The sequence below is a fragment of the Passer montanus genome, unplaced genomic scaffold, assembly GCF_014805655.1.
Source record: "Passer montanus isolate IOZ18808 unplaced genomic scaffold, ASM1480565v1 scaffold81, whole genome shotgun sequence".
In the NCBI taxonomy this organism is placed as follows: Eukaryota; Metazoa; Chordata; class Aves; order Passeriformes; family Passeridae; genus Passer; species Passer montanus.
In genome coordinates, this window is record NW_024373368.1 from 2,985,129 (window position 1) to 3,005,441 (window position 20,313).

The 20,313-nt window shown below is 47.3% G+C and overlaps 1 protein-coding gene across 8 annotated transcripts in view; it reads right to left on the reverse strand.

Annotated features, from left to right (window-relative positions):
- Nucleotides 1-2,808: 2,808 nt before the first annotated feature.
- The window catches only part of GTF2IRD1 (GTF2I repeat domain containing 1), a 69,302-nt gene continuing 51,797 nt past the window's right edge, over nt 2,809-20,313 (reverse strand). For 6 of the 8 annotated variants that reach the window (XM_039732955.1, XM_039732950.1, XM_039732952.1 and 3 more), the window contains 8 exons: nt 16,705-16,888; nt 16,095-16,123; nt 10,586-10,633; nt 6,394-6,471; nt 5,164-5,356; nt 4,677-4,714; nt 3,834-3,970; nt 2,809-3,062 (listed from right to left, as the gene is read on the reverse strand). In XM_039732955.1, coding sequence (XP_039588889.1) covers nt 2,988-3,062; nt 3,834-3,970; nt 4,677-4,714; nt 5,164-5,356; nt 6,394-6,471; nt 10,586-10,633; nt 16,095-16,123; nt 16,705-16,888 — 782 coding nt within the window. In that variant the 3' untranslated portion in view covers nt 2,809-2,987. The remainder of the gene's footprint in view (nt 3,063-3,833; nt 3,971-4,676; nt 4,715-5,163; nt 5,357-6,393; nt 6,472-10,585; nt 10,634-16,094; nt 16,124-16,704; nt 16,889-20,313) is intronic. The other 2 variants (XM_039732953.1, XM_039732951.1) reach the window with 2 other exon arrangements.

Genomic DNA, 20,313 nt, shown 5'->3' on the forward strand with positions numbered 1-20,313 from the left:
CAGAGCCTGTGTGGGCACAGCACTCCAGCCCCCCACCCTGCCAGAGCCTCCAGCAGCAGCCTCAGACATCCCTATCATTGCTAAACCATGCTAATGCCTTCAGTATTGTGGTAAATAGGTAAGATTCATGCTGACAAATTTGAAACAGTAATCAATATTGGTACAGTAATTAATATTTGGAAATAATAAAACAGTTAAAGGTGTAATGGCAAGAAAGAAAGGGAGAGGAGGGGTCTCCCCCCTTCTCCTGCAGACATGCAGAACAGGAAGAAGCGAGAGATAACTATTACTAAATTTAGTTGGAAGAGAGGAGAATTTGGTTGGACACCAGGAAAATGTTAATTATATGAGATTTATTGCTGTAATGTTAGAACATAATATTGGCTTATACTATACCAGCTTGGTGCACATGTGTAATCCAAAAGGTGAATTAAAGGACACCGAGGAAGAGGAGAGGCCTCCTCAAAGAAGACCCCAAAGAGTGGCGTGACCCCCTGAAAGAATGGTGGAGCATGCATGGTGAAGGTGATGATGAGGGCAGTGATACAAGTGTGACAAATCAAATATTGGAGGAGATGGTGATGACATACAGCATAAAAAGGGGAATTTTGGCTTGGCAAGCTTGCACATGAGGTGACGGGGGTCAAGCCCTGCCCTCTGTACCCCACGTGGTTATTTTTGCTTATGTGCTGTTATCAGAACCAAATTATTCCTTATTTTAACCAAATTATATTGTCAATATTTTGAGCGCATTCAATTTAATTAAAATTGTTGTTACATTTAATTTTGTTGGTTTTTTTTAAATTGGATAATTGGGTAAATATAACAGTGCTATGGCATCAGACTTTTATGTCCTTAACACAAAAAAAAAAAAGTATGCCCTCTTATGAGACATCTACTTGGTGGGGTATAACCTGTGAATAAGCCCCTTTCAGATATTTGGGAAGACAAAATGAGTTTTTATCTCTGAATTATGTTTCCTAATTGGAGATGCCACAGGTTTGAGTATAAGGCAGAAACAAGAAAGTCTCAGATTTTGATGCCAACTGCTCAGATGTTAAATGTATTTCTAACTGGGGTCACCGATACAGACTTCACCACCTTTGTGTCATATCCTACATTTACTTGGGATTTTGTTATCTTGTGTGACCATTTACACCTAACTCCAGAGCAAATTCAAGTCCAGATCCAGGAAACTGCAGCTGCCTTGAAACGTGTCTATCACCATCAAGTAACACTTCTACCCAGCATCAAATAACACTTCCATGCACTGTCCAAAGCCTTCTCATGGCCTGAAGAGAGACAGGCTCAAGCAGAGCAAAAACATGTAAAACAAATAAAGCAGCAGATTCCTCAGAAAAACTGTCAGGAGTGATTTTGATCCTCTGTCTGCCACCATCTACCCACCAGCAGACCACAGCTGCTGCTGCTGGGGCAGGTTTGCTGTGACCCATCCTGCAGTCCTGGAGGGACACTCAGCAATGGTCACCCCACAGTGATGCCCCATATCACTGTTTATGACTCCAAAGCTAGAAGCCCCAGGGCTCTTGCTTCACTGCTGGCTCATGCTGGGCTGCATTTACCTACGCACAAGCCAGGATGTTTCTTCTTCTTGGTTTCTCCAGTGTCTCACCCATGCACAGCTCTCAGCAGGCACAAAGCACAAGTTAAACACATGGAGTGGGAAGGAACAGCATTTGCTTCTGCTGCCAGACTCCAGGAATGGAATGGAATGGAAATGTAAGGGCAGGAATGTCAAATTATACCCCTCAATTTATTGGTTTGTTTATTATATGGGTGAAGGTAGTCCAGGGCACATGGAGGAGTCTAGGGCCACCCCTGCATGCACTCAGCATTGCTTCTTGCAGTGATCCAGTGTTGTGGAGCCTGTGGAGCATCCGTGTGATCAGGTGCAGAACAGGAGGCTCAGGGGGACCCTCTTGCTTACAGCCACCTGAAAGGACGTTGTAGCCAGGCAGGCAGCAGTCTCTCCTCACAGGTAACAAGTGGTACAACAAGAAATGGCCTCGAGTTTTCCCAGGGGATGTTTAGATTTGGTATTAGGGAAAATGTCTTTGACAGAAGAGAGGTCAGGCATTGAAATAAATTGTCCAGGAAAGTGGAAGCATCACCATTATCCTGCCATCATTCAGGAAACATGTGGATCTGGTCCTTAGGCATGTGGTTTAGTGGTGAACATGGCAGTGCTGGGCTAATGGTTGGACTCAATCTTACAGATCTTTCCCAAATTAAACAATTCCACGATTCTCTTGTGGGACTTCCTCCCCCAAATGGCCTCTCATAAAATCATAGAATGATAATCATAAAACCATAAATTGTGAAGGACTTCAGTGGCTGAAAATTTTTCCTGGTTCAAATGCCAGTTATTGCACACAATCTAACCTTTCTGTGCCTTTCCAAGTCTGGGATGGCAGGAGACTCAGCACGGGAGGGCCTGGGGGGATCTCACCTCTCCGGGGGCCTGAAACCTCTTTCCCCTTTAATCCAAATGCACTTGGGCTTCAGAGCCAACAGAACTCATGGGTGAAGGTGACTGATGCTTGGGAGGGCTGGCTCCCTCCTGTCACCACTGCAGTTTGGTACCACTCTGTACATAAATCTTTACACCTTTGAGCTAAATTAAATGAAGCATTAAAACATTTCAGACCCCTTGGCTTCAGGCACTGATGGCCTTAAGGATTTACTGAGCTGCCAAAGCCCAACAAGGCCTGTCCAAGGGGTGCCCTTCTGCCCTTTTTCTTGCCTATTAATGTTATTTATCAATACGATATGCAATAAAATAAGTACTTTTAAGAGCAAGGCAACACTTTTTATTTTTATTTAAAAAGGCCTTGATGGCAGGAATATAGTGTAAAAATCATTGGAAAAACTAAAAGGCATCGATACATATTGGAATATACACTTTTTACATAAATTACATTTATTTATTTTTTCTTTCATTTGAGGTTCTTATTTGATATTGAGGTCTAATAGTTAATAGGTCCTGGGATCTGGACGTTTAGACCACCATAGTCTAACATGTACATGTTCATGGGCCATTGCTGAAAGAGAGGGAGAGAAAAAGAAGGCAAAAGTCTCCGTTAGGACACAACACAAAACCATGCAAACATCAAATCTCTGACATGTTCCAACAACTGGCTGTTGCTCCCACTTTCCAAGTAAGAGAAAAGAACCAACCCCAAACCAAAACACCATTAGCAAACTTGACAAAAACCCTTGAAAGTATTTATTTCTCTTGTGCATTTTTGGGGAGTTTTATTTGGTATCATCCACAACTGAAGCCAAGCCCTGAAGGAGTGCAGTTGTATGCATCTCCCTGACTTTATCTCCTATTTTTCCTGTTTTGTGGCATTCTAGAACTCTGCATTGCTCCCAGAACTGAGCTGGAGGTACACCCAGCACAGCCTGGACCATGAGGAATCACCAGGTTCTGCTGAGGGGCACCACAGAGCTGAGGTGATGTCACCAGCAGTCCTGTTTTAACCCAGGGGGTGGAGGGATTTGCTTGAGCCTGTCTCATATGCAGCACCCACTAAAGCTGAGCACCCCGAGGCACACTGCAGGAATGCAGGAGAGCCCCTGGGGGTGTCGGGCACTTTGCTCTGCTGACCTCCCCCAGACAAACCCTGCAGAAAAAACCAGCCCCACAGGTGTGTCTCCTCCTGTGCCAAACCTGCTTGTGCCATTTTACATCATACTTTATAGTGTTTGTCAGGTGGAGGGAGGTGGTGACAGCTCGAGGAGAACAGAGCAGCATCCTGAAGCAGAAAGATAGGTAGGCAGTAACCCCCCTAATATCTGGAAGGCTTTACCACAAGCGAGATCTGATTTGTTGATGATGTAGACTCCATATTGGAAGAAGAGGAAGAGGAAGAAGAGGAAGAGGAAGATACCGAGTTCCCTTCGGAGATCCTCTTCCGCTTCCGTTTGGGAACACTGATGTCTTTGTCTGCAAGGAGAGAGGGAAGGCATGAGGTGTCCAAGCCCTGAGAGTGGTCCCTAAACGTGGGGACTCATCTTGCCACTCTGACCTCGCCTTCCACAGAGCATCCCCTGCAGTGGTCTACTGGGGTGACACAGGCTTGGCCTCCGTGAGTGGCACACAGCTGTCAGCTTTGCTCACACTGCAGCCATGCTCTGGCTTGCCAGATCTCCCTTCTCTATTCATCCACCTCTTTTCATAAAACAGGATTGTAGTTATCTGTAGGACTGCTAATTCTGACACATTTGATTGAAACTGTCTGAGATTTATCGGGATGATGGGACAGAGAGAGAAACACATTGCTAGTGATGACAGAAAACCTTGTTGCCTTAGAAATTCAACTGTTAAGTGATGGCTCAAATTAAGGGCTTTAACCAGGGAATAAATTGCTCATGGTGAGTAAATTGCTAATGGGAGAGGGATAATTACATCCTCCAGAATATGCTGAAAGTTTGAGCCAAACAACCCAGTCTTCCCACAGCTCCCAGAAGTGGAATCCTCCAAGAGGATAGTTTACTCTGGAACAGATGCTGAGCCTAACTTTTTGTAGTAGGATCTTCTCCCCATCCTGCCCTGGGGATATGGGAGGTTCAAATGCCAGCTCACAACTCCCATCCATTTTCTCTGCCACAGTGTCAGGAAAGCCACAGTTATGTGCTAGCCCTTCCCTTACCTGTTTGTTTGGCCTCGGTGCAGATTTCAGCAAATGGCCTGTGGAAGAGACAAGGCATGAGTCAGTGGTTTCACCCTGTGCTGGGACACAGCCCAGACCCTGACCCTGAGCTGACTCCTCCCACACCCCTTTGTGTGGAGAGGGCACTTGGAGCATCCCCAGTGCATCCTGGAGAGAAGCAACCTGAAAGAGCTCAGCTGGGTCTCTGAGTTGCCAGCCCCCATGTCACATCCCTTCCCAGCGTCACCATCCCAAACTGCACAAGAAAGAGGGGACAAATCATCCCTGTAACCCTTCACTGTGCCCACCCATGGGCAAGTACCTCCCTGCAGCACAGGACAGTGGATGCCAGGGACAGAGCAGGTCCTCCACAGGAATGTGGTGGCTCTGGTGGCCTCAGGGTGAGTTGCTCTGCTTATGGCTGAAGAAGCAGGGATAACACTTAACAAATAGAAACATCCCGCATCACAGAGCTGGGAAAACTTACTGGAGCTGGTTTATAATCACTATTCGGATGCTCTCCCGAGCCTTCAGGATCTTCTCCAGCCGATGAATGTCATAGGTGTTGGGATTTCTGAAAGGGATGTCGTCCGGCAGCCCCGTAACCTCCACAGAGTCAGGACTGTCCCTGATGAGTTTGTAGGGCACCATGACAGGCCTGTTCAAGCCCAGAGCCTCTCCTGTAATGGCAGAACAGAGGACAGCACAACAGCTTTACCCTGCAGGGCTCCAGAACCAACCAACTGAAGGAGCAAGAGCCCTAGGGGACTTTAGGATGCCATGGCTGCTAGGGTGCCCAACCTTTGCTGCAGTCACATCCTACCCAGCCATGTTACAGGTACCTGCCCAGTTTATTGTCTGCTCTGTTAGTCTCCATTTAGAATTCTGCCAGAAGGCTCAGGTGAGTTCAGAACACACACACACACAGACTGCCACACTTGCCCAAGCCCATGGCTGGACCAGCAGCAGCAGCATGCAAGACAGCCCGGGAAATGGAAGAGATTTGCCCATTTCCTCTTGCCTCTGCACATCAGCAGGTCTGGAGGTCACTGGGGTGGAGACCAAAGCCATCCTTGTCATCACATCACATCACATCACATCACATCACATCACATCACTCCTGCCCATTTTTTGAATCAATTTATCTCTCTGGCCTCCACAACATCCTATGGCAGTGATACACCTCAATTTAATTCCTTGCTGCATTAAAAGCCCTTCCTTCTGTACAAGTAAACCTGCTGCTCACCTCTCTTGGTACCCTTTCATTTCCTGTTCTCTGGGGAGCAGAGGACATCCCTCACTCCTGTGCTGCCTCTGACTGTAAGAGCCTGGTCCCCCTTACACTTCTGCAGCTCCAAAACCTGAAGCTGTTAGTGTCTGCACAGCCACATTTCTGGCTTTCCTCCCAGAGAGTTTGTCCCATCAAAGGCTGACATCAGACTGAACAAATCCTGCTACTGTGCTGCATTTTGCCATACCCCTTCCCCTCTCCAAGGATGAGCTGTCAACAAGAAGGTAACGGTCCCATGTGCCAGGAGTGAGGCACGGGGATGCCCCTGGGGGCAGGCTGTAACACGGAGCAGCAGGACAATATCTGTGCTGCAGCAGCTGCCATGGGCTTGGGCTATAAATAGAGGCCTTTGTGGCAATAATTTTAACTGTGGCTGCTCTCAGCAGAACCAGCCTCACCCTGTGACGTGTGCAAGCAGAGACTCACCGTATTTTTCATTGAAAAGCTCTTTCACTTGCTCCCGCAGAATCACCTTCTCTCCAAGCCTGTTGGCATCATCCTCATCTGCAAAAGCAAGAAAGAACAGGGGTGAACTTAACTCGTTTCCTTCTGAGCCCCTGGAAAACCAATCTCACTGCCATAATGCAGGACAGTGTCCTGTCCCTCTGCCCCAGCATGGCCTGGGGACACCTCAGAGGGGCTGCTCTGTGCTTGCACTGCGTGACACCTCTCAGAGCTGTGCAAAGCACTCTAAAATGCTGCCAGATCTCCATTTGCCATGTGCTGCCACAGCTAAAAGCATTTTATATCTACTTTGCAGGGCTGTAAATGACTAGAAAAAATGCAAAGCAATGAAGACTCAAGCCCTCAGTGCCATGAATGCTCCCACAGGTGACATCAAGGAATGAGAGAGCACTGTTTTGGCTAAGCTCCTAAGTGAAGTATTATTTTATAATATGCCATATAATCAGCTTGGCTTTCCTAGCTTTCTTAATTATCCTCATTGTGCTGAACAGTTTCTCTTCCATTCTCTCATGTCAAACAATGTGCCTAAGTCAGTAGATTTTTACACTCAGCTATTTAGCATCCTCAGGAGGCTCCACGACAAATGACTGGGGTCATGACCTTAACCTGTGACCTAGAGTCAAATGACCCTAACCCTAACTTGTCCCTTTCATGCCTTTTTTTCCCCAGAGGTATAAAGTACCAAGTGAACACACTTATCTGCCTCTTGCTGTGGTCACCCCTGCAGCTCCCAGCAAGGGAGGACCAGCAGGACCTCAGTGGGGTGGGCTCCCAACCTTCTCTCCTCCCAAAAAAAGGTTCCTCACTGCACCCAAGGCAGTGCAGGACTTCAGTGGGGTGGGCTCCCCACCTTCTTTCCTCCCAAAGAGGATCCTCACTGCACCCAAGGCAGGCACTGTCACCCAGGCTGGCAAGCCCCTGGGTAAAAATGGAACCACTGAATGGTTTGGGTTAAAAAGGGCCTTCCAAGACCATCCAGTCCCAAGTTCCTGCCATGGCCAGACACATAAGGTGTGCCTTGCAGACACAGTGCTGAGTGCCCTGTGCAAGTGCTGGGGGCTCATGCTGCTGCTGCTGGCTCAGGTGATGGTGGAGGGTGGCTCAAAAGGGTAGAAAGAGGTGCTGGGAGGTGCTGCCCAAATCCCATCTTCAGTATTGGCATCCTCAGGTGTCTCAAAGAACATTTAATCACAGCATTTCTGTTAATGCTTTAAGCCAAGAGGTTTGAAGCCAGCCCTCAGCACCAGGCAGCTCAGGGGGCAGAGGCTGCCAGAAGACATTGTTCAGGCCTTTGTTCAAAGCCCCTTTCCAGCTCTCCTGGAGCCTCTTTAGGCCCTGGAAGGGGCTCCAAGGTCTGCCTAGAGCCTTTTCTTCTTCAGGTGAACACTTCCAGCTGCCCCAGCCTGGCTCCAGAGCAGGAGTGCTGCAGCTCTTGGGTGAGTTTGCAGCCTCCTCTGGACTCATTCCAACAGGTTCAGGTCTTTCTTGTGCTGGAGGCCTCAGCAGTGCTTCAGGTGGCTCTCACAAGAGCTATTCATAGTGGGCTTTTAGAGCATCATTTGATCCCTGCAAACTTTGGCATGAGGGATCAAGGCATCCTCTGCAGCTATTCAGTTTCATTTTGTGCAATAACATGATTATGATTTTTTATTATTTTGAGCAATCATATGGTTTTTGTTTTGGTTTCAAGCAAACGCATGGCTGGAAGTTTAGTTTTAAATGCAAGGTGAAAATCCACTGCAAGTCCCTGCCCTCTGCATGGGACTGATTTCAGTGCTCAGCAATCCAGGCAGAAAGATCCCAACCCACATCTCAGCCATTCTGCTGCTGTGGGTGCTGGCATCCTCAAACTTCTGCACTCTGCTACTGCAGGGTACAGCCTCAAAAAAGCCTCTTCTCCACCTGGAAAACAATTGCTTTGCCTGGATATCACATACACACACAAAAAAAAATCCCCCAAAAACCAAAACCAAAAAAGACCAAAAAAACCACAATAACAAAACAAAAGCAACCCAAGAACTTTCTGCAAAGAGAGCTCAGGGGCCAGTTGTGCTTCAAATCTGGAAATGGCAGCAAAGCAGCTTGAATGGCATGGATTAAAACATAAATACAGTAAATGAAGTTTTCTAAGTGATGCCTTGCAGTGCCACTCTGGAGGCCATGGAGGACCAGAGGGGACAGCCCTGTGGGCTCCCTCTGTGACTTCCTTGTCATCACTGCTCAGTTTCTGGGCTGTGTATGGACTGTATGTACACACCCGTATGGATGTGTAGATGGTAGCAGACAAAGACACACCAAAATTCAGTGTTCTCACTCATTTAATTCTCTGGGACTGAAAAATGCAGCAGGTCTTTCCTTTCTGCTCATGCCCCAAGTGACCCAAGTGCAAGAAAAAAGATCCCAAGGGATCTTGTTTTTTTCACCTTGAGGTGGGCACTACTCCCAAATTCCCATTCAAGGACAAAAACAAATGGAATCCTGGAACTGAGCATGCATAACAGTGAAGCCAAAGAGGAGCCTCTGGCCAGTGGCACTGCTTCCCAGGGACTTACCCCTCTGTGCCCAGGCAAGAGGGACCTCCATCTGCCTCTGACTTTACCCATTTGGGTTTGGGAATTAATCAACTCAGGGAGTAAACTGAAGGAAGAAGTAAATCAAGGAAGTCAGCAGTGTTTCTGAAATGTTCTGAGTCCTTCCCATAATGCAGGTTTATCCATGCTGCTGGCTTCAGGTCTGTGTTATCTTTTTTTTTTTTTTATTTTTTAATTTAACTAGTAGCTAGTTGATTTTTTCCCCCAATTCTGCTTGCCTGAAGTCAGCACCACTGCACTCCACAGGCATTTACATACAAGTGGTCACATTTTTAAAGTACCACTTACTTTTTTTCTATAGGTCTTGTTACAGAGCTTAACATTTCTTTGAGAGACACCAAGCTACTTTTAGTAATTATAAAAACTGAGGTTTAGATGTCTGCTGTTGGGCAATAGAATCCAAACCACTGCTTATTCTTCTAATGACTCAAAAAAACCCCACAAAACCAAATCCAAGGTATCTCATGGATAAATAATGGTTCTGTGTTCATGATGTCATGTGCAGAACCTTGATCTCAGTGGTGAAGCCACAGCATAGCTGGGCAGGGTACCCAATGGAGCCTTCTTCCTTCCCATGCCCCCACCTGTACCCTCCAAGGCTGCTCAGGGGGATGCCTGTCCTCTGCTCAGCCTCTGCTCATGGAGTAACAACCTCCTCTTACCCAAAGACTTGTCCTGAAGCCTGTTTCATCAGGAAAACTGTCACTGCCCAACACATCTCACTGAAAATACAGCTCAGATCCCTTCTGCAGGCAATCCCAGACTCATCAGAGAGGTACTCAGCTGGCTGAGGCTGGGCAGGCTCCCTACAGCAGCCTGGGATCTGGCCCTGAATCCCAAGAGGAATCTTTCCCCTTCCAGCTTCCATGGCTGCAATTCAGTTACACCCCTGTATAAATCCAGAATAAATGTGCTGACTTCACTGAGGCTATTCTGCAGTAACTCAGGTTTAAATGCAGTCTGAATTAGCTTAGCATATGCATGTTTTCAAAGCAGAGCTATAAACTTGTGGCAGCAGCAATTAACACCCAGACCCAGCCAACATTCCAGCTGGTGGCACTGAGGCTGGATCTGCTGTAGCTGTGCCTTGCCCTGCCACAGGCACGGGCAGGCCAGCTCTTCCTTACTCCTGTACATCACTCTTACATCCCTGGAGCCTTCATGGCTACTCACCAACCCTGACCCAGAGGATGTGTTAAAGCAAAGCAAAGCAAACCCCAGCCCAAACCCATGGAAGCTCTCCTTATGAATGGCAAGTGGATTTGTAACAAATTAATTGCTGGGACACATGGATGAAGATGAGAAGGACGTGGCAGGCTCATTTGGCTGCAGTGATGACATCGATGCTCAGGGACTACAGCAACAGTGCTTAGAAATGCAGAAAGGATTAAAAACAACAATAAAACACTGTATCATTCAGTTCTGGATACCACAGGGAAACAGCAGCAAGGGAAAAACAATACCTGAAATTTGGGGGGGTTTAGCCATTTTCATTCCCATATTAAAACACAAGTGCACTTCTTGTCTGCTACCATCTACGATGCACCAACTGAGCTACGTACCATTCAGAGCAGCATAGGCTTTTTCCAAAGATGTTATCCGTCTAGGGGCTACAGCAACAGTTAATGGAAGACAAAAAAAACAAAAGAGAAAGAAAAAGAGATCCATGAGTGCTGCAGCTCGGTTTCTTGGTCACAAACAAAAGCAAAACCCGGGATTAAAATTCCTCTGGCCCCTTGGCACAGAGACATTTTGGTAGCTAATAACTGCCTGGCAAGTTATTGACTGGTGAGCTGGGCTCTCCACCTCGTACCAGGACCTGCTTTGCTGGAATGTGCTTAAGCCTGCAAGCATCCCTTTGGCTCTCCTGAGCAGCTCGAGGTCCACATGTGCATAAGGATGCATGGCCAAATGACAGCATTTATGGCATGTGCCAGAGCAGCAGCAGCTGTGTGGCACAGCTGTTCCAGTGCCAGAGGAGAAAAAAAAAATCTCAGGTTAAAGCAGATGAAAAGCAAACAGGGAGAACATGACAGTTCTGCATCAATAGGAGAAATGGGAGAAAAAGGAATCCCTAAGGAGAGGCTGGTGCTTGCCACTGACTCCAAAGTGATCAGTGACATAAAAGAAATTAACTTCCTCTGGAAAAACAGCCAGGCATGGGACTGTGGCCTGGATTTGCATGATGGGCAAAAGGAAGAATGAAGTGGCTCATCCTGCTGAAGTCACAGCCACAGGGAGAGCTGGTGGGGAGGTCAGGGCTGCAGCAGGGCAAGGAAGGGGCTCAGAGGGGAGGCTCTTGATGCCAAACTGCAGTGAGCTGACACCAGCAAACACAAGGGGAAGGACTTGTGAGACAGCAGGAGCGTCCAACTCTCCTGAGCAGAGGTATAAGCAATCTGAAGTAGCTCCAAATACCCAGCTCAGAATACGTGTTCCCAATTTCAAGCAGGCTCAGGAAAGCAGCCACTGCAGCACAGAGCTCTGCTGGAGCCCTGCAGGGGGGAGGAGAGCCCTTCAGTTCAGCAGCTCACAGGAACAGAAAAAAATATGTGCTTGTGCCCAGGGCAGCTGCAGGCACTGAGATTTGGGTGCAGAGCCACATGAGCTGGGGCTCTTCACCCCTGAGCTGCAGGAAGAGAAATGCTGCCATAAGTAGCTGCAGCAGTGCCTCTCACTGCCATGCTGCAGGATCCTGCCCCAAAGTCAGAGATGATCTCTGCAGCCTGGTCCCCTAAATCTCTGGTGACACCCTGTGGGCAGCACCCACTGCACTAAATGCTTTCGCAGAGGGGAGGAGATGCAGATGGGCCATGCTGGGGCTGGGAAAGTCAAGCTGGAGTCCAAGCCAAGAGGGAGCAAGGTCCTGACATGGCTTCTGTCAAGGAGGAGTGCAGGCAGGAGCACAGGCAGACTGCAGGCAGCAAGGGAGAGCAACATATGGCAGGATCTTTTCAGTATGGCTCAGAACTGGTTGAGAAAAGGCAGCATGGCATTTCCTTTGGTTGGCAGAAACTCAAAGGCTTTTGCAGCATTTCAAGGTGCTGTTATGAAATTACCTTAAGAGGTAATTCAAATTTCTTGTCCTGCTAACTGAAATGTGGCATTCAGCCCTGAACCACAGGAAGCATCCCACCACGTTCAGGCAAACTGTCCTGCCTGGTAAGGAGTGCATCCCAACGTGCCAGGATGGAATGGCACCCATCTCACTGTTTGATAAGAACCCTGAGAAATGAGGGGGCTGGGGGCTCTGAAGGACACAAGATATGAGGGTGGTGGAGAGCAGGAGGAAGGAAAGAGCAGAGTGGACACAAGGGCTTGGATGAGCTGGGTGATGGTGCTGCCCTCTTGAGAGCGAGGATGCCACACACAGAGGAAAATGGGAAAAGGAGACCAAAGCTAGGGAAAGAAAAAGGTGATTGGAATCATAAACATGCTTATAAACAGGCTTTGAAGCTCCACAGCTATTCACACCTGCTTCACTTTTAATTTATTTTAATCCTCATAATTATCCGTATATAAAAAAAATATATATTTATACACACACACCCACACCCACACACACACACACACACATATATACTCAACCTGCCTGAATTTTCACCTTAGACTAGAAACAGTGACCAGTTGAACACTGAAAAATAACCTGGCTGGTGGGTTAAAAAAGGGTTGAGGGTGAAGGGAGATGGATATGGATATGGACTTTGAAAAGCAACCTGGTGATGGAGCAAGATGTGCTCAGCCCTCATCACAGCTTTCCTCTTTTCTATTTTTCTTGCTAGGAGTTTCCAATGCGAGGCACATCTCATCAAAGTCTTGAGGAGGATTGTGCTCTTGTGATTAAAAAAAGAAATAAATATATATATATATATATAAAGGATGCCTGACTGTGTGGGGTTTTTAATTAAATAACACTGCCTGCCCTACTTTATTAATTGGAGTATGGAAAATAATCTATCATGATGGTAGGGAGCTTGGGGAATAGGACAGATGGAGCTGGTCTACATTTTCAATCAAAGCACATAAAAATTAACATACAGAAAGATTTTTTTGGTGTGTGTATGTGTGTGTGTGTGTGCTAGATCGCTTATGCTTGATAGTATTTTTCAAAGGCTCATATTAAGCCAGTTTTGTATCTGTTCCTCAGGAAAGAAAAAAACAAAAGGATGAGTGTTTAAAGCACTAGAGCTTCACCCCTGCTCACTCACTCCTGTTTAATGCTGAAAGATCATGCTGCTTTCAAAAAGGGGTTTTGAAAGTCTCTTTTGCAGAGCAGCGACCAGCAGTGTGGAGAAGAGGCACTGGAAATCAAAAGGAAAACTTCTGGATGCCAGGAGGGTTGTGCTGCTGGGCTGAAGCCATGCAGGTGAAGGGCTGGCACTGGTGGCCTGAGGGCCCTTGTCCCATCTTTGAGAGGCTGCAAACCTGCACTGCTGAAGGGTTTTTTTTCCAAAAGCCTCATTCCCTGCAAAATCCACCTCCTCCTGCAAACAGCATCCCTGCAGGCACACAGCCCCCAGCTGTTCTGCACTAGCAACTCCCCCATCTCCCATTCAAGGAAAAACACCATCTCAACATACAAATGACAGATTATCTTGAGAAAAAGGCACATGAGGTGCTTAGATTATATTGAAATCCTTTTACCTGTTTCTGTTACATTTAAAAAATGGGTGTTCCCAAAAGAAAGAGATCTGTGGCCCTGCAGTTACCAGGAAGGCTCTGCAATTGTCCTGGTTTTGCAGCACAGCAATGCAGGAGGTGCACAGCTTTAAAACATATTAAACCCCATAAAGGTTCAACCTAAAAGGTTACAGGTTTAACCTAAAGGCAACTAAAATCACTCCAAAGTGATTTTATTATAAAATACGTTATATTTCCCTTTTTCCTAAACACATGTACACTTCATGTAATTTTTTAGCCAAAATGATCCACAAAACCCATTAGCTTCCATCACATTTATAATGCTACCTCCTGAGCCTTCCTGCTTTTTGAGACCTCTGCAATGCCATACTTGGGAGTAACTATTGCTTTCATTTTAACCCTCCTCTGTGAATTAAAAGTGATTTTCACTGACTTTATTTTAATGCCAAGCATGCTGCTGCTCTTCATTTTAAATGACAGGGCTTCACTACATAATATTGAAGTCTCTTTAATTTAAATTTTTAGTGACCTATGGCTCGTTGGAAGTCATTAATTTTGTTAAGGCAGATGAAAAGCAATCAAAGCCAAGGCAGTGACTGCATCACTGTACTGCCACCAACCACTTGGGTGTAGTGGGGTGGAAAAGAAAACAATGGGTTAATTGCTGCCACAGGGGATTAGGGAGGGGCAAAATACAATCAGCTCTTTTCTGGAAGAGACATTCCAGTGGCAATCTGACTACTAGAAAATGCTTATGAGTCCTGAAACTGCCTCTGAAGACTTGGCAAATACGGGAAATTGTCTGTAACAAATTGAGATGTCAAGTAAGCAAAAACCCTCACCTGTATCTGCTCTTATTTAAAACCTCAGTGGGAGGAGAGGGAGTGAAGCACCCAGCCTGGCAGGGATGCTGCTGAGCCCACTGGGGTACTGAAATACACATAAAATGTGTCTTTGGGTTTGTGCTGGAAGGCTGGGGAGCCTTCAGCTGGAGAAGGAGGGAAAAATGGTGTGCATTGAAAAGAAAATCAATTTCCTCTACATCTCTTTTTCTCAGGCTGTGTGTCCCAGCCAGCTAGCAGCCTGAAGTATTTGCCTTCTGATGTGCTCCATGTTAATGGTGTGATTTGTGTCAGATCAACATCTCTTAACAGAATTATACTGTTTAGACTGGGGGAATTGAAAGGCAAGAGGGGGCTGGAGGAGTGTATACACAGCCCTGGAATTCTGTGGAAAACTAGAGCTGTGCAAAACTTGTGCTTCAGTGAGGGCTCATTTTAGGTCCAGCTGATGTGAACTGGCACATTGCTGCAGAAGATACAAATTTAAGGCCAAGTTCTACAGAGGTCTTGGGGGACCTCCCTGTCACTGGCTAGGCCCTACACAGGGACACAGAAGGGAACACATGGACCATGCCTGAATTCTCCTAGAAGGGAACACAGGGACCATGCCTGAATTTTCCTAGAAGGGAACACATGGACCATGCCTGAATCTTCCTAGAAGGGAGCACATGGACCATGCCTGAATCTTCCTAGAAATGAACACATGGACCATGCCTGAATTTTACTGACAGCTCACCTTTTGCTAGAGTTCTAACACCTTCCTGCTATTCCCATTAAGGGCATATAAATGTTTTCCTGTCTGTCATATTTGTCTTTCCTAAATTGTGCCATTGCCATGGAGGCTGGCCAAGGAAATGGGAAGCCATGAATAAAGATGACAAGGTTCTTTGCACCCATCTGTGCTCTTCCAACAGTTGTAATTACAGACATTTAAAATCAAGACAGGTTTTTACCCACATTTCTGACAGCAACTCTCTTTTCTGAGCAGCCAAGAAATGAGAGACAGCTACTGCAGGGACTGACAGTGAAGGACATGGCTCTGGGATGAAGATTTGAGCAGCTGTGTATGGAGTGCACCCTGGACACCCTGTCCTCTCCTCTGCCATGTCTTCCCTGGTATTTCTGCCTGTGCAATGTTCACAAGCTGGAGTGGACCTTCCTCCTTCCTTGCCATGCTGCTGCAGCCCAGCATGGACCCTTGTGGTTAACCACCCCTTACCACAACCTTCCCTCTCCACCCAACCCACCTGCTCATTACAACACAGATTTATTTTAAGAAAACACTTAAGAAAGTGGGTGCTTTCTCAAATACAGAAAACAGATCCCTGCCCTAGATTACCTCTTGAAAAATGCCATCATTTCAAGGCAACAGCAGCAGTACTGATGGGTGACGCTGAGGCCAAATATCTCAGGCAGTAAATGCACCAAACAGCAACAGAACCAGAGTGGGAAGCCCAGGAAAGTGAAGTAGAACAGTCTTCCTCCAGCTGATAAAATTATTGCTTGCCATCCACAGTTTACAACTCCCTGACCACCACTAAACCAATGCATTGCTTAGGCAAAAAGGCAAAAAGGTATCATCTCTTACCGGGTTTGGGGATGAGTCCTTGGAAAGGCCTGTGAAAAATAAGGAAAAAAGGAGATTTCAAATGAAATGGTACCAGGAAGCAAAGCATGCCTGGACTGAACACCCTCCCATAACCCATGGAAAGCTGGGGATCAGCCTGTCCTGCACACAACTCATGTGGGACCAACAGGAGCTCTGTGGGGATCAGGTCCCTGCTTGGGGCAGCAGAGGACCCTGTCATGAGCAGAGGGTGCTAAAGCACAGCAGGGCTCTGAGCACTGGCCTGCATCAGCAATAATCTGTCTCACCCTGCATCAGCAATAATCTGTCTCAAGCCTCTAAAAAAGGGGCTGGGATTTCTCTGCCTGGAGATCACTCACAGCAAGCACCTTTTTCTCCTGCCACTGCCCTCCCCATCATTTCCTCAGGCAGTGGATGGGAAGAAAGCAGGAGTGTCTGTGTTATGGTCCCCTCCTTTCTGATGAACCATTAGCTGCCACCTTAATTGCTGTCTTGGGGGAGTGGAGGCACTTCCAGACCTGCCCCAATGGGGCTGCAGAGCAGGGAGTGCCTTTAGCTGGGCTCCCCCCTCTCTGGCTCCACAGGATGGCTGACACCTCTCACCACATACCTTGTCACAGTGAACTTGATTTTATCAGCAACAGCCAGTATCCTCTCCAGGTTCTGGGAGCCAAAGGTGCAGGGCTTCCTGAAGGGGATCCCAGGAGGCAGTCCCTCTATGATCACCGACCCTGGGTTGCTCTTAATGCGCTTGTATGGCACTTGCACAGGGTATTTGATCCCCAAGGCCTCACCTAGGAGAGAAGTGAGTGCTAATTAAGCAGTGAGAATGCCAGGGATGCCATTTCTGCTGCAGCTCTGGCTTTATCCCCAGCCCTACCAAGGCACAGCACAGTGTGAGCAGGCTGCTCGAGGCACCAGGTCAGCATTAAATCAAGGACCAACATCTTCAGGCTGCCTCCCTGATGGCAGTGGAGGGGTCCAAATACAGGGACATGAGTGCTGAGGGCTGAGGAGATGCACTGTCCTGCATCATGATGCCCATGCACTGCAGTGGGAGGGATGGAAAGCTGCTGCTCTTTGTTTTGGGATGTTATTTGGAGATAACTCCACAGCTCTGTTCCCTCTCTGAGGCCTGGCTGCAGGACTGAGGTTACATATTTCCTATCAAGTACCTGGACAAGGATTACCCCTGCTGGAACTTCAGCACGAGCAGTACATTGGTGACATCAATGTGTGGGGCACCATAGCAGGAGAAGGTTTTGAGAAAGGGGAGAAGGTAATCCAAGTCCTCCTGAAGGCCAGCTTTGCCATAAAGCAAACTAAGGTCAAGTGACCTGCCTGGGAAATTCAGTTTTTAGGAGTAAAATGGAAAAATGGATGTTGTCAGATTCCAATGGATATGGTGAACAAAACATCTCTGTCCTCAGCAAACAGCAAAAAGGAAACAGGCTTTCCTCAGGTGCTGTTGGGTTTGGAGGATACATATTACACATTACAGGCAGATTCTAAACCTTCTCTATCACATGAGATGGAAGATGAACAATTTAGGTGAGGTCCTGAGCAACAACAAATTTTTGAACAAATTAAACAGGAGATTGTTGAGGCAGTAGCCCTTGGGCCAGTCAGGACAGGACAGGATGCAAAGAATGTTCTCTACACCACAGCTGGGGAGAATGGTCCTTCCTGGAGCCTCTGGCAGAAGGTGCCTGGAGAGACTCGAGAGCAACTCCTGGGGATTGGGAATTCTGAGGCCACCTACAGCCCAGCTGAAAAAGAGATACTGCCTGCTCATGAAGGGGTTTGAGCTGCTTCAGAAGTGATTGGCACCAAAGCAGAGCTTCTTTTGGCACCCAGCTACCAGTGCTGGGCTGGATGTTCAAAGGGAAAGGCTCAGCAGCACACACTGATGCTCCATGGACTATGTGGATAGCACTGATCATACAGAGAGCTTGAACAGGAAATCCCAATTGCTCTGGGATCCTGGGAGTCATCATGAACTGGCCTGACAGTGAAAATTTTGGACTATTGTCATCATCATCATTGAATAGAAGGTGACATGTGCTGAGGAAGCCCCACCATACAACCAGATACCAGAAAATGAAAAGCAATCCACTCTCTTCACTGACACTTCTTGTCATATTGTAGGGATTCAGTGAAAATGGAAAGCTGCCATATGGAGTCCTACGTGGTGAGTCACAGGAGCTGTCAAGGGACAGGGTGGATCAAGTCAGGTTGCAGAGCTGAAAGCTGTCCAGCTGCCTCTAGATACTGCTGAGCAAGAGAAATGGCCAGTGCTCTACCTCTGCACTGACACATGGATGGCAGCAAATGCTCTGGGGGTGCCTGGACCAATGGCAAATGACCAGTTGGCAGTACAGAGGGAAACCCATCTGGGCTGCTGAAGTGTGACAAGACATTACTGCCCAGGTAGAGGAGACAGCTGTAAAAACCTGTCATTTTAGATACAGACATACATGAAGGTCAGGCTGCTGAAGAGTAGCACAACAATGGGCAGGTGGATTGGGCTGCCAAGGGTAAAGTGTTTCTGGCAGATCTGGCCTGGCAACGTAAGGGTGAATTATTTCTAGCTTGGTGACACCTGACACCTCAGGTCATCAAGGAAGAGATGGAACAAACAGATGATTTCGTGATGGAGGTGTGGACTTGACCATGGTCACCATCTGCCAGGTTATCCATGGCTGTGAAACATGAGCTGAGATAAAAGCAGGCCAAGTGGGTAAAGCCCCTGTGGGGGGCAGTGGTCTAAATATAAGTAGGGGAACCTGCCAGATTGATTGCATCACACTGCCTGAAACCTGCCAAGGCAAGCACTACGTGCCCACAGTGGTATTGAAGGCACCACTGGATGCTTGAAGACCTACCCTGTGCCTCACACTACATCCTGTGCCTTGAAAAGCAGCTCTTGTGACAACAGGGCACACTGAAAGAATTGGGTTGGGAAATGGGACTCATTTTAAAAACAGCCTCATTGACACCTGGGCCAGAAAGCATGGATTGAGTGGGTGTATCACACTCCCTATTGTGGCAGCAGCTCTCTGGCCACAGAGAGAAACGGATAATTTCCCAGGCACCATGCTGGGAAAGTCTGGGAGAAGGTCAGAGAAAAGAATGAGAAACAATTTTTAACTTGCTGCACCTGCTATTATGAACATGTGGAATGTGTTATGGAGATTTGTTTACCAAAGGGTGGTTTCTTAATCAGCCAATGGTGAAGGTGTTTGGATTGGAGGACCAATGAGGTACATCCGTATTGTAACTGTCTATAAAAGAGCAGTGGGTTTCCAAATGAAGATTATTATTCAGCCTTCTGAAATACATGGAGTCTATGCTGATTATTACCTGGCTGGGGGCCCGCTTGCAAGGATACCTTATCACAGAATCAGAGAATTAACTAGATCAGAAAAGGTATTTGAGATCATCAAGTCCAACCTATGACCTAACACCACCTACACCATGGCACTAAGGGCCAAATCCAGTCTTTTTTTAAACACATCCAGGGATGGTGGCTCTGCCACCTTCCTGGGTAGCTCATTCCAATGTCCAATCACTGTTTCTGTGAAGAATTTTTTCCCAATGTCCAGCCTAAACTTCCCCTGGTGAAGCTTAAGACTGTGTCCTTTGTCAGTGGTATCCTGGAAGGAGAGACCAACCCCACCTGGCTGCACCCTCCTGTCAGGGAGTTGTAGGGAGTGATGAGATCTCCCCTGAGCCTCCTCCTCTCCAGGTTAGACAACACCAGTTCACTCAGCCTCTCCTCGCAGGGCTGGTTTTTTTACCCTTCAGCAGCCCTGTTGCCCTTCTCTGGATTTGCCCTTCTCTGGATGCATCCGAGCATCTCAACGTCCTGCCTGTACTGGGGGACCCAGAATTGGACACAACACTCAAGGTGTGGCCTAACCAGTGCTGAGTACATGCAACAGCCTCTGGAAAACTGGATGGTACAATGCCCCCTTAAAATTCACAGACAGCAATGCCTGGGGAAACCTTCAAACATTGGGATCTGCATTTAGCAAAGGCCACCTGGTTAGTTAACACCCGAGGCTCTACCAGTCAAGCTGGCCCTGCCCAATCAAAACTTCCATGTGCTGTAGAAGAGGATGAAGTGCCCATGGTGCATATAGAAAATGTGTTAGCAAAGACAGTTTGGGTTAGTCCTGCCTCAAGCAAAGGCAAAGCTATCCATGGGGTTGTTTTT